Source organism: Nyctereutes procyonoides, unplaced genomic scaffold (genome assembly GCF_905146905.1).
Source record: "Nyctereutes procyonoides isolate TBG_1078 unplaced genomic scaffold, NYPRO_anot_genome, whole genome shotgun sequence".
Lineage (NCBI taxonomy): Eukaryota > Metazoa > Chordata > Mammalia > Carnivora > Canidae > Nyctereutes > Nyctereutes procyonoides.
This window is the reverse complement of record NW_026575024.1, coordinates 21,547,066-21,560,060: the sequence shown is the minus strand read 5'-3', so window position 1 is coordinate 21,560,060 and position 12,995 is coordinate 21,547,066. Positions and strand designations below refer to the sequence as shown.

Here is a 12,995-nt window from a genome sequence, read left to right as displayed (position 1 = left end):
TATCTGTAGACTCTGTAGTGATGTGCCCTCCCTTAGTCCCAGTGTTGGGCATTGATGTCTTTATTCCCTAATCAGGCTGGCTATCAATTTTGTTGATCTTGTTAGAGAATCAGGTTTTTCTTACTGATTTGTCTCTACTGTTTTGTGTTTTTTATGTCAGTGATTCTGCTCTGATCATTATTTTTTCATCTGGTTATTTGGGATTTAATTTGTTCTTATTTCTCAAGATAGAAATTGAAGATCATTATTTGAGATCTTATATTTTTTAAAAGATTTATTTATTTTAGAGAGCAAGTGTACAAGCAATGGGAGGGATAGAGGGAGAGGGAGAGAATCTCAAGCAGGCTCTCCCCTCCCCCACCCCGAGCACAGAGCCTAATGTGAGGCTCATCTTACCACCTTGAGATCATGACCTGAGCCAAAATCAGGAGTTAACCATTTAACTAACTGAGCCACCCAGATTCCCTGAGATCTTGTTTTTAATATGTTTGACGCTATAAATTTCCCTCTTAATTGCTGCCTTAAACCTTTAATGTGTGATGCACATTTTGATATATTGTATTTTCAGTTCAAAATATTTTTATTCAGTTCAAAATACTCAGATTTCTCTCTTCATCTCATCCTTGAGTTATTTAGAAGTGTGTTATTTAGTTTCCAAATACTTGAGGATTTCCCAAACGATCTTTCTGTTTTTTATTTCTACTTTAATACCATTGTGGTCCGAGAACATACTCTATATGATTTGAATCCTTTAAATTTATTGAGACTTGTTTTTGGCCCAGAACATAGTCTATGTTGCTAAATATTCCTTGTGCATCTAAAAAGAATATTCTGTAAATATCAACTAGGTTAAGTTAGTGGTGATGTTTAAATCTTCTCTATCCTTACAGATTTCCTATCTACTTATTCTATCACTTATTAAAAGGGGTGTTGAAACCTCTGACTATAATTGTAAATGTGTCCATTTCTCCTTTGAGTTCTGTCAGTTTTTGCTTTATGTATGTGGAAATTCTTTGAGGTGATTAAACATTTAGGAGTATATGCTGTTTGGCTTAATTGACTCTTTTATCATTATGAAATGACTCTCTCTATCCCTGATAATGTTTCTTGATCTGAAAGCTACTTTGCTTGATATTAACATAGCCACCACAACTTTCTGATTACTATAAGCATAATATATCTGTTACCAAATTTATAGTATACATCTTTAACGTATCACTGTCTTCAAATAGTAGTACACCATTTCATCTGTAGTACAACAATAAATTTCCATTTTTTCCCTCCTGGTTTCTGTGCTATTGTTGTCATATATTTTACTCCTATATATGTTATAAATACCAATACATACTGTTTATCTTTTTGTTTAAATCAATTATGTTTTAAAGAGATTTTTAAAGTTAGAGAAAAGTCTTATTTTTACCAACACATTTGCCATTGTCACTGCTCTTCATTCTTTTGTGTAGATTCAGATTTTCATCTGGTATCAGTTTCTTCCCAAGTGATTTCCTTCCACATCTCTTGTGCTGGTCTGCTGGTGAGGACTTTCATCACCTTGGTTATGTCTGAAAAAATACTTGCCTTCTTCACTTTTGAATGATATTTTCCCTAGGTATAGCATTCTAGGTTAATAGGATTGCTTTTTTCTTTTAGTTCTCTTAACAGTTGCTTCACTGTCTTCTAGATTGCTTGGTTAGCCATGAGAAGTCTGCTGTCATTCTTCTGTTAGTTTTTCTGTATGTAATACGTCCCCGTTTGTCTGGATGATTTTAGGATCTTCTCTCTTGCTGATTTTGGGCAGCCTGATTATGATATATCTTGATGTAGTTTTCTTCATGTCTCTTGTGTCTAGCTTCATTGAGCATTTTGGATGTGTGGGCTTATAGTTTTCATCAAATGTGGAAAATTTTCAATCATTATATTTTTAAATTTTTTTCCCTGCCCCACCCTCCTGTCACGAACTCCAGTTACATGTATATTGGGCTACTGGTAATCTATTAATTTTTTTCAGTCTTTTTTTTTTCTGTGTTTTATTTTAAATAGTTCTATTGTTATATATTCAAACTCACTCTTTTCTTCTGCACTTAATCTCATGCAGTGTACTGTTCACCAGACATCATATTTTTCTTCTCTAGTTTCCCTGTTTCTAGTTAGCATACTGAAGTTTTTTTAACCTTCTTGAATATATCAAATATACTTATAATAAAACCATTTTAATGTCTTCTGATTCTGTCATCTATGTTATTTTATTTTTGTCCACTTTGTGGTTAATATTTTCCTGCCTTGGGCAGCCCCAGTGGCGTAGCGGTTAAGCGCCGCCTGCAGCCCAGGGCGTGATCCTGGAGACCCTGGATCAAGTTCCACGTCAGGCTCTCTGCATAGTGCCTGCTTCTCCCTCTGCCTGTGTCTCTGCCTCTCTCTCTCTCTCTCTGCATCTCTATTAATAAATAAATAAAATCTTAAAAAAATAAAATATTTTCCTGCCTCTTTAAATGCCTGTTTCTGAAATTTAAATATTGTGAATTTTACAAACTTGTTGGATTCTGGATGTGTGTGCGTGTTTGTGTGTGTGTCCATGTCTCCTTATAAATATTCTTGAGCTTTGTTCTAGGATATAGTTAAATTACTGGGAGTAGTTTCCTTCCTTGGAGGCCTACTTTTAAGCTCTATTAGGTGGGACCAGACTCACTGTTAGTCTATGGCTAATTTTGCCTCAGGACTGAAGCAGTACCTCCTGAGTACTCCACCTGATGCACTATGAATTCACAAAGCTTTTCCCACTCCAGTTGGTGGGAACACAAACTATTCCTGGCCCTCAGTGAGTTCTAGGCATTGTTTTCCCTTTCTTCTTTCAGGTGGCTCCTTTCAGCAGCCTTGGTTAGTTTTTTCCCATGGATGTCCTAATTAGCACTCCACTGAAGACTCAAAGAGACCCTCTGCACATCTCTGTGCAGCTCTTGGTCTGGTACCCTGCCCTGTGAGCTCCAGCTGCATTGGTCCCCCCTACTCTACCCTGTGTCTCCACCCTGCTTTGAGGCCTGGAGACTCTCCAAGCAGCCAGTTGGGCTCATTGCTTGTGTTTCCCTCTCTTAAGGATCACTATCTTGGGCTACCTTATGTCAAGTGTCTAAAAACCATTGTTTTATGTGTTTTGTTCTTTTGTTTCTTTGTTTTAGGTGTGGGAGGGAATATCAGTTTAGTCCCTCTTACTCCATTTTGGCCCAAAGTGGAAGTGAAAGAGCATATTATCTATTTTTTAAAATACTTTATAGTATATATTTTCTTAATATTTAATGCTTGTGGAAGTAATACAAATTACTTTTATGTACTGATCTTATATTAAGCAACTTTACTATATCACGTATCAGCTTGGTTTTGTTGCAATAGCAGTTCTGCAACCTCAAGGACTTTCAGTGACAGATATTTATTTTTCACTCCTGATACATCCATCACTGGCCATCTGAAGTTCTGCTCCACATCTTTATCTTGGGATTCATGCTAAAGAACAGTGTTCAATGGAACATGACTTTCTCAGAGCAGAGAGAACAGACTGAATAACGTAATAAATCTTTAAACTTCTCCTGTAGAGATACATATATTACTTATGCTCACATTTTATTGGCCACAAAAAGTCACATGGCCAAGCCTGATGTCTGTGGTGCGGGGAGGGATGTATCAGCAGTGATATGTTTGAACTAGCTCATATAGGCTTGTGAAAGCTCACTGCGCACCTCTCTTTCCAACATCATGTCCAGTGGTATCACACTGGTAATTTGAATGAAAGTAGGTAATGGTGGGAGGGTGGGAGTATTTAAACCATGTAAATTGGAAAATACAACAAATCAGCACTTTTTTTTCCTGGAGAGTTAATTGTTAAACTTTTAGTCGCAAACCTCTGTGTATATGCACCTTTTGGAGAGGAGCAGTTAAGAGGTGAGAACAAGATTATTTTCTGTCACATTTCATTTCAAGAATTTGTTAGTTCGTGTGTGTGTGTTTAAATTTTACTAGCTGTAACTTCTAATGCAGTGTTGAATAGGAAGGAGTAGTGATTGGCAGCAGAGTTTTCTTATTCCTGGTGTTAAAGGAAATGTATTTTATTGAGTGTAATGTTTGTTTTGAGTTTTTTTGGAGATAGCATTTATCGGATTAAGGCAATTTCTTCTCTTTCTGATGTCACAGATTTTACATAATGATCAATAATTTTATCAAATGCTTTTTCTGTATTTATTGAGATAGTTTTTTAATGTTAATATGGTGAACATTACATTAACAGGTTTTCTGATGTTGAACCGACCTTGCATCCCTGGGAGAAGCCCATCTGTTTTATGTTTTCTAGGATTCTGTATTTTATTTAGGAATTTGATACTTATACCTGAGTGAGTTTGGCCTATAAGTTTACTCTCAGAAATGTTTTGTTTGTTTTAGCTTTAGTAAATGAGTCAAATAATGCTCCTTATTTTTCTGTTTTCTCTAGGAGTTTAAGTAATACTACAGTTATTTCCTTCTTGAATATTTGATAGTGATTGCTTCTGGACTTTAAATTTTCTTTGAGAAAGAAAGAAACTGATTGAGTTTTCTGAATGGTTATAGACCCATTCAGGTTTTCTTTTTCTTTTTGTTGAGTTAGTTGGGGAAATTTATATTTTCCTAGGAATTTGTCCATCTCACCTGTTTTCCAGGTTTTTGAGTTTTTGGCATAAAATTATTCCTTATGTACTGTTGTCTTAATATCTGCTCTATCTGTAGTTCTCTTCCCTTCTGGTCATTCCCATTATTGGGATTTTTGTTTATGCCTTTTCTCTCTTTCTTGTTTGCTCTTGCCAAAGGTTGTCCATTATATTGGTCTTTTTGAAGAACTAGATTTAAGCTTTGTTAATCCTCTTTATTAGGAATTGGCAACTAAGGCCTGTGGTACAAATCTGGCTGAGGGCTGTTTTTCTGTGACCAGCAAGCTAAGAATGGTTTTCATATCTTTAAAGTGTCACATATATTTTAAAACACATATACACACACAAAGAAAAATATGCTACAGAAACCATGTAATAGCTCAGAAGCCTACAGTATTTTCTCTCTGGCCCTTTGCATAAAGTTTGCCAACCTGTGCTCTCTAGAGCCCTGGGTTTGGTCACTGATTGTTCATCTTATTTCACCATCAGCTCAGCCATACTGTGAGTAGTTTCTCTGCATAACTGGCCCACCATAGTGCTACACACCAAAATCTTAACCTCTGTTTTCTACATATTTGTTTTGTTCTCTGGCAAAGTTAGTCAAGCAGTAGTTGGTACCAGTAGTTTTTGAAAAATGAATGGGAACAGAAATGGAAAATTGGAAAACTGTGTCTAGCAACATAGAAGACCACCATTATTCTATTTTAGCAGTGGAGTATCTCTTAGTATCTCCCAGAGCACCAGTGTTCTTTGGCACGATGGTTTGAGAGCAGCTATGAATTTAGTTACATTGATCACACTGTCTCATTCATAGAAGTCCTGGATACTGGAAAGTGATCTTGTATTCTGGGAGCTAAAAGGAAATGAACTTTATCATGTACATTGTAAAGCAAACAAAAGTGACTTCATAGGTATTATCCAAATTTCTTGCCAGGATTAGTTTGTGGTTCACAGTATCTTTTAAAGATTTCCTGTCACCTTTTTTCTCCCCATTCATCAGTCCCTTTCACTTAGGGAGGAGTGGGCTTTACTCTTTTACTTGTTCTTCAAGTCAGTTTCCTCCAGGGTTCCTCCCCTTTTTTCTGCACCCTTTCAGGGTAGTCGTGTTTACACCACTGATTCATATACTACCCATAGATTTAATAATCCTTCCAGATTTGCCCCTATTTTTAATCTCATTCCTGGACTGCAGACCCATAACACTGGATATCACCGCCATGTCTCATAGGCACCTCAGGTTCAATCTGAATTCAGTCGTTTTCACTCTTAATCTACTATTGTTCTGTTTTTTGTTTTTTTTTTTCCGCATCTATCTGCCTCTAATATATTTTCCCTCTGTCTTCTTCTCCCCTCCCCCCCCAACTACTGTTCTATCCACTGTGGCAGGTATAATCTTTCCAACACACAAAATCAGCAGGCTTCATGTTATGCTGCTCCCCCTCTTGCTCATTGTATTCTAGCAGTACCATACACCACTTCCCTGAATGCTCCCTGCTTACTTGTCTTTGCATATCCTGTACTTTCCATCAGCTTGAAATACCCTCTCCTTTTTGCCTGTCTGGGAAAGACATCCAGTGAAGCTTGGTTCATGCATCATCTTTGTGAGGCCTCCCTGACTCAGACACAGTCAGCCCTCCTTTCTGCATTCATGTTCTACTTTGTAGAACAAAACCTTCACTGTGGTGCTTGGCTTTTCGGTATACCCATTGTCTGTATATCTGTCTCGCCTGTGAACAGAGTTCCTCACAAACATGAGCTGTGCCTGCCTCTACATCCTCAACTTATATCTGGCATCTGTTAGGTAGGTACCCCATAAATATTTGATGAAAGAAATGAACAACAAAAAAAATTATACTTAGAACACATGTTCATTGCAAAAGTGTTTTTATATAATAAAGAACAAGTTAATTAAAACAACAGTGGAAACTTGCCTTTCCCATCCCTTCCTCATCAGAAGGTTTGCTTTGGCAGAATAAGGAGCAGTAGACGACTCTGTATCATTTCCCACTACCACCCACTTTTATAGAGGTTAGCATTCACTTTGGTCCTGGTGTGATCGACAACCTGATGAGCCCAGACAAGACTAAGATAAACTACTTGTCCTCCAGTAGAATAAATATTTCAAATAAAGTCAACCCAAGAAAGTCAGGCCAAACAGCTATTGATTGCTAAAAGCCTGAACTTAAGCCCAATGAATATTCCAAAGTTCACCTCCATGCAGCTTCCTAAATGGTGATCAATATGCAATTACTGCCCCCTTTAAACGTGTCTCACACTGCCTATGTGAAGAAGGGTTTTACTTTTTAAATCCTTTGTGTGTTAGATTTGCTTAGGCAAGAAAAAAGAGAGAGACTTGGCTAAATCAGAGTCCTTTACCTTTAGCACTTCCAGCAATTCTGTGTTATTTGTGAAATGGTTTGAACGTATGCTGTGTGGTAATTGAAGGTGTCCTGGTACATGACCATCATTCATTTCAGGAGGCCTGTTCCTGAGTACTAAACAATGAGGGTATTATATCTCAGTTTCCTAATTTCTGCTCACATCATTATCTGCCCTAGTCATAACCTTTGCAAATTGAGGTTTGTGAAGTAGGTTGCTCAAGTCCAATTGCAGTGAAAACAAATATATTATTTGTCTCGTTTCTTGTGAGAATTCAGCTTTGTGCAGAAAAACCCTTTTCTGTTGAATTTGGAGCCTTATTTACCCTGCTCCTGATATTTAAGATTTCATGTCTCACATGCATGCCCTTTTTTATACCAGTATGGTGCACAAAGCACTTTGTCATTTTTTCACTTACTCCAATGTCATGGTCTAACTGTCCTTCCTGTTCCCCAGCTCTGTTGCTCTTGTCCCTTCATCACATGGTTGCCACAGCTTTTTAGAATGTATCCTTCTGGAGCCCTCTTTTTCTTCAACATCTTCTGGCTTCTCAGCATCTGTGGCATGGAGCCCAGGGGTCCTGGCAGCACATCTAGGGCCTGTTATGACCTCTGTCTGCCTCTCCTTAGTCATCTGCCCACCCCAGTCATTAACAGCTACCTCAGCTTCCCCTAGGTGGCATGGTCTTAACGGCCTCCGGTACCTTTGCATGTGTTGTGTACCCACACTGTCACCAATGGCGTCACTCTCTCCTCTGCCTAGCAAATGCCTGCTCATTCTTCAGACTCAGTTTGAGATGTTACCTTCCATGAGACATCTTCATTGACTTCTCCCAGATAAAATTAATTATCTCCACCTCCTCACCTTCTTGGACTTAATTTCCATTGCTTTGGGCTTTTGAAATTATTGTTATTTAACTGTTAAATTGCTTAAAGACAAAGAGCTTATAATTCCCAGCAGCTAGTATAGTGCCTGCTATATGAAGGCACGTGCTCAGTAGTAAACTTTTTTTTCTTTTAAACTCAGTAATTGTGTTGAATGTCATTTGTGAATATCTGTGGGTTGTTTTGATTAATTCTATGGCAAGAAGAGTAAAGGTAGGAATATTTACAATATGTCCATGGTCTTTTGAGGTTGGCACCAAGTAAGATATCCAACTGTCTTGGTTTGCTTGGGACTGAGATGTTTCCCAGGAAACTTTCATTGCCAAAAATGCAACAGTCTCAGATAGACTGGAATGAGCTAGCACTAACCGGCACTGTCAGCAGGCTTTTTACATACTCTCCTTTTTCTCACCCATTGAGACCCAATATTGGCTGGCTAGTCTGACCTTGGATAAACATGCTCTGTCATCCTTAGCACTTTAATAATGCAATGTCTTAATATTGTTTCCTCTACAAAAGACTGTTCAAAGGGATGTTATCTCTGATTCCTGTTTTTAGCTTTAAGGCAAGAACTTGGCTGAAGGGCTTTGGGTTACACTATTACCACCTTTCTGGTCAGGCATGCCTCCCCCACCCTAATAATCACCTTACTCCATCTGTCTGTATTCCCCTTTTATAGCTTTAGTATCCTCATCACCAGTGGCTTCTTGACACTCTAAAATGTGATCGAATTATCAATATTCTTAAAAATAATAATTTTTTAAAATCTTACCCTGATTTCCCTCTCAAGCTGATGGACTTTCTTCTCTAGGCTTTACTAGGAGTAGCCCATGCTCACCCCTCTTACTCTCTCACCTGTGCTTTCAAATATTTACATATATACCTGTCTTTTCCTATACTTTCCCAAATACATGTAACCTCTCTCCCTCTAAAGTAACTAACACATAATGGTCTCAGAACAAGTATGTTGAATTATATCTTCTTAACTCCTAGAACTAGTTCTTTACTGGGAGGTCTTAAATTGTGTCATACAAGGTGGCATGGCCTTTGGTATAGCCCGTGTTTTCTTCCCAGATCTAAGCTAGGATACTGTTCCTTTATGCCTCAGAATGCCAGCCTTCTGTCTGTTCTTTAACCTTGCCAACCCATTTCCACCATAGGGCCTTTGCACATGCTGTTCCTTCTGCCTTTAATGTTTTGCCCCTAAAATGTACAACACCAATTTCTCTCAACACTCAGATTTCAATACAAATATTACCCCTAAAGAGGCCTTCCCTAATAACCTAATTTAAAATAGCCTCTCCATTCATTCTTTTATATTGCATTCTTTCTATGACACTTAACACTAACAAGTATCTTGACTTTCCATTTGTCTCTTGCAGTTAGAATGTAAGCTCCATGAGGACCAGAACTTCATCTATCCTATTCATATGAGATATATCCAGTAAATATTTGCAGACTGAGTGATACATGGGGGAAAAAGTTATTTGCCGACTTCTACTTTTGCCTGATTATTTCATACTAATTTAGTCTCCTTAAATAGATTTACATGGTTTTGAAAGCAGAAGTCATGTCTTAATTTTTATGTTTTTCTTGTGTCTACCACAATACTGAGTAAGTGCTCAGTAAATATTAAATATTGGCTTGGTTGGTTGATTCACCAGGTATACTAAAATATGAAATGACTAATTTGTTCTTCTTTATCACATAGTGTGTTAAACACACTCTATAGTTTCTCTATAGTTAGAGAAAATTACACTCCTTAGAGAACTATTTGCAAGAACAGTAGCCAGTGGCAGAATTATTTATGACCTTTGGACTTCAGGGGGAAAAATATCACCTTTATTGTTTCTTGAAAACAATTTAACTTCCCTAATTCTAAAAACTAATGCATGTTCATTATGGAAAAATAAAAGATACTGAAAAATAGAAAAAGGAATAATAAGATGCAGAAAGCATTTGACAAAACCCGACACCTTTCATGATAAAAATACCTAAACTAGGAATAGAAGGGAACTTCTCCAACCTTTCATATAGAGCATCTACAAAAAATCCACAACTAACATTACTCTTAATGGTTAAAGATTGTACGCTTTCCCCCTAAGATCAGCAACAAGACAAGGATGTCCTCCTTCACCGCTTATATTCAACATTATACTGGACATTCTAGCCAGGAGAATTAGGCAAGGAAATGAAATTAAAGGAATTCAGATTGGAAAGGAAGAAGTAAAATTATCTCTGTTTGCAAATGACGTTATCTTGTCATTTTTAAGACAATCTAAAAGAATCTACCAAAAAATTATTAGAACTATAAGTGAGTTCAGCAAGGTTGCAGGATAATATAAAGATTAATATACAAAAATCGGTTGTGTTTCTGTACACTTGCAATGAAAAGTCCAAAAATGAAACTGCAAAGACAGTTCCATTTCTAATAGTATTAAGAATACAATACCTAGGAATAAATATAACAAAAGAAATGCAAGATTTATACTCTGAAAACTACAAAACATTGTTGAAAAAAATTAAAGGAGAGCTGATAAATGGAAAAATATTTCATATTCATGGATCAAAAGGCTTAATAATGTGAAGATGGCAGTACTCCCCAAAATGATCTACAGATCCAGCACAATCCCTATCAAAAAGCCAGCTGACTTCATTGTAGAAATTGACAAGCTAATCCTAAAATTCGTATGGAATTGCAGGGGATCTAGAATAGCCCAAGTCTTGAAAAAAGAAAAATAATGTAGAATTCCAATTTTATTTTTTTTTTAAGATTTTATTTATTCATGAGAGACACACACAGAGAGAGAGGCAGAGACACAGGCAGAGGGAGAAGCAGGCTCCATGCTGGGATCCCGATGCCGGACTCGATCCTGGGTCTCCAGGATCACACCCCATGCTGCAGGCGGCGCTAAACCACTGCGCCACCAGGGCTGCCCTAGAATTCCAATTTTAAAAGTTACTACAAAGCAGTGCTACTCAAGATATTGTGGTACTGGCATAAATTAATAGAAGATAATTAAGAATCCAAAGATAAAAATGTGTTTCTGTGGTCAGCTGACTTGCAACAAGAATACCAAGACCATGCAAAGAGAAAGAAAGAATAGTCTTCAACAAATGGAACTGGGACAGTTGGATATCCACATGCAAATGAATGAAGTTGTACCATAACTTCACACCACATACAAAAATTAACTCAAAATGAATCAAAGAACTAAATATTAGAACTTAAACTTTTAACTCTTAGAAGCAAACGTAAGTGTACATCTTCATGACATTGGATTTGGCAATGGTTTCTTAGCTATGACACCAAAAGCACAAGTAACAAATGACAAAACAGATGAGTTAGACTTCTTCAAAAGTAAAAACTGGTGTGCTTCAAAATATACCATCAGGAAAGTGAGAAGGTGACCCCTAGAAAAGAAGAAAATATTTACAAATCATTTATCAGGGGCTTGTATCCAGAACAAAGAGCTCTTACAACCAAATAATAAATATAAGTAAGCTAATTTTAAAAATGGACAAAGGATCTGAGTAGACATTTCTCTGAAGAAGATATACAAATGTGTAATAAGCACATAAAAAGATGGTTGACAGCATTAGTTATCAGGGACATGCAAATTAAAACCACAATGAGATACTATTTTATACCCACTAGGGTAGCTAGAACCAGCAAGTCAGCTGACAAGTGTTGGTAAGATGTGGAAAGTCAGAAAACATACACAGTGCTGGTGAGAATGTCAGATGGTGCAGCCAATTTGGAAAAAAGCCTGATGGTTCCACAGAAGGTTAAACAAAGGATTACCATATATCCCAGCAATTCCACTTCTCGGTATACATACATCCAAGAGAAATGAAAACATATGTCCACTCAAAAGCTTGTACATGGATGTTTTTAGCACCATTATTCATAATGGCCAAAAGGTAGAAACACCCCAAATATTCATCAGTGGATGAACACATAGACAAATTGTGGCATATCCATACAATGAACTGTTATTCAGCCACAGAAAAGAAAAGAGTACTGAAACATGCTACAGCATGAATGAATCTTGAAAACATTGTGCTGAGGGAAAGAAGCCAGTCACAAAAGTCCACATATTGTTTGATGCCCTTAACTTGACATGCCATAGAGACAGAAAGTAGATCAGTGGTTGCAAGGGAGTGGGAGTGGGGAGGGGAGGAACATGACCACTAAAGAGTAGGGGATTTTTTGTCAGGATAATAAAAATGTTCTACAATTGACTGTGGTTGCATATATCTGTGAATATACTAAAATTCATTGAATTATACATTTTAAATGGGTGAATTGGATGGTATGTGAATTATATTTTGATAAAGCTGTTAAAGAAAAAGGAAATAAGGCAGTTCATAATCCCACCACCCTGAAGTAATCTCTATTAGCATTTTGAGCTATTTCTTCCCAATCTTTTTCCCCCCAATTTTTAATGCATATTTTTCACATATTTGAGGTAATGCTTCATATATAATTTTGAGTATTACCTTTTATGCTTATCATTCTGACCATAGAAATTTGTTCATTCTATTATAGACTTTCTTAATTATTAAAAAGTATGTAATACTCCATGTAGATCTATCATTATGTAATAATTTTCTCACTGGTAGACGTTTAAGTTCTGTTCTTTCTTTCTTTCATCCCCCTCCCCTCCATTATAATGAGTACTGCAGTATATACTCCCCCTCCCTATTTTTTTGGAAACTGGAACATCCTCATTGAATGCCTTATATGAAACCTCTTTTGTTCCTAGAGAAAAGAAGATCTCCCGGAGCAGTGCCCTGAAAGTGCTGGACCATGCCATGATTGGACCCGAAGGCACAGACAATTGCCATAAGTTTGTTGATATTCTTGGCTTACGAACCATCTTTCCCCTGTTCATGAAATCTCCCAGGAAGATCAAGAAAGTGGGAACCACTGAGAAGGAACATGAAGGTAGGGGTCACTGGAGAAGGCAGCCTACTTTAGGTGTATAGGAGGAATGGGAAGAATGAGAGCTACTTTGAAAAACTGATGTGAGGTTGAGGAGCAGACTCTGAGGCCCAAGAG

The 12,995-nt window shown here is 37.2% G+C and overlaps 1 protein-coding gene across 2 annotated transcripts in view; it reads left to right on the top strand.

The window, feature by feature from the left end:
• Nucleotides 1–12,995, top strand: part of CTNNBL1 (catenin beta like 1) — a 162,454-nt gene that overhangs the window by 84,438 nt on the left and 65,021 nt on the right. For both annotated transcript variants that reach the window (XM_055302188.1, XM_055302183.1), the window contains exon 11: nucleotides 12,700–12,881. In XM_055302188.1, the coding sequence (XP_055158163.1) occupies nucleotides 12,700–12,881 (182 nt within the window). The remainder of the gene's footprint in view (nucleotides 1–12,699; nucleotides 12,882–12,995) is intronic.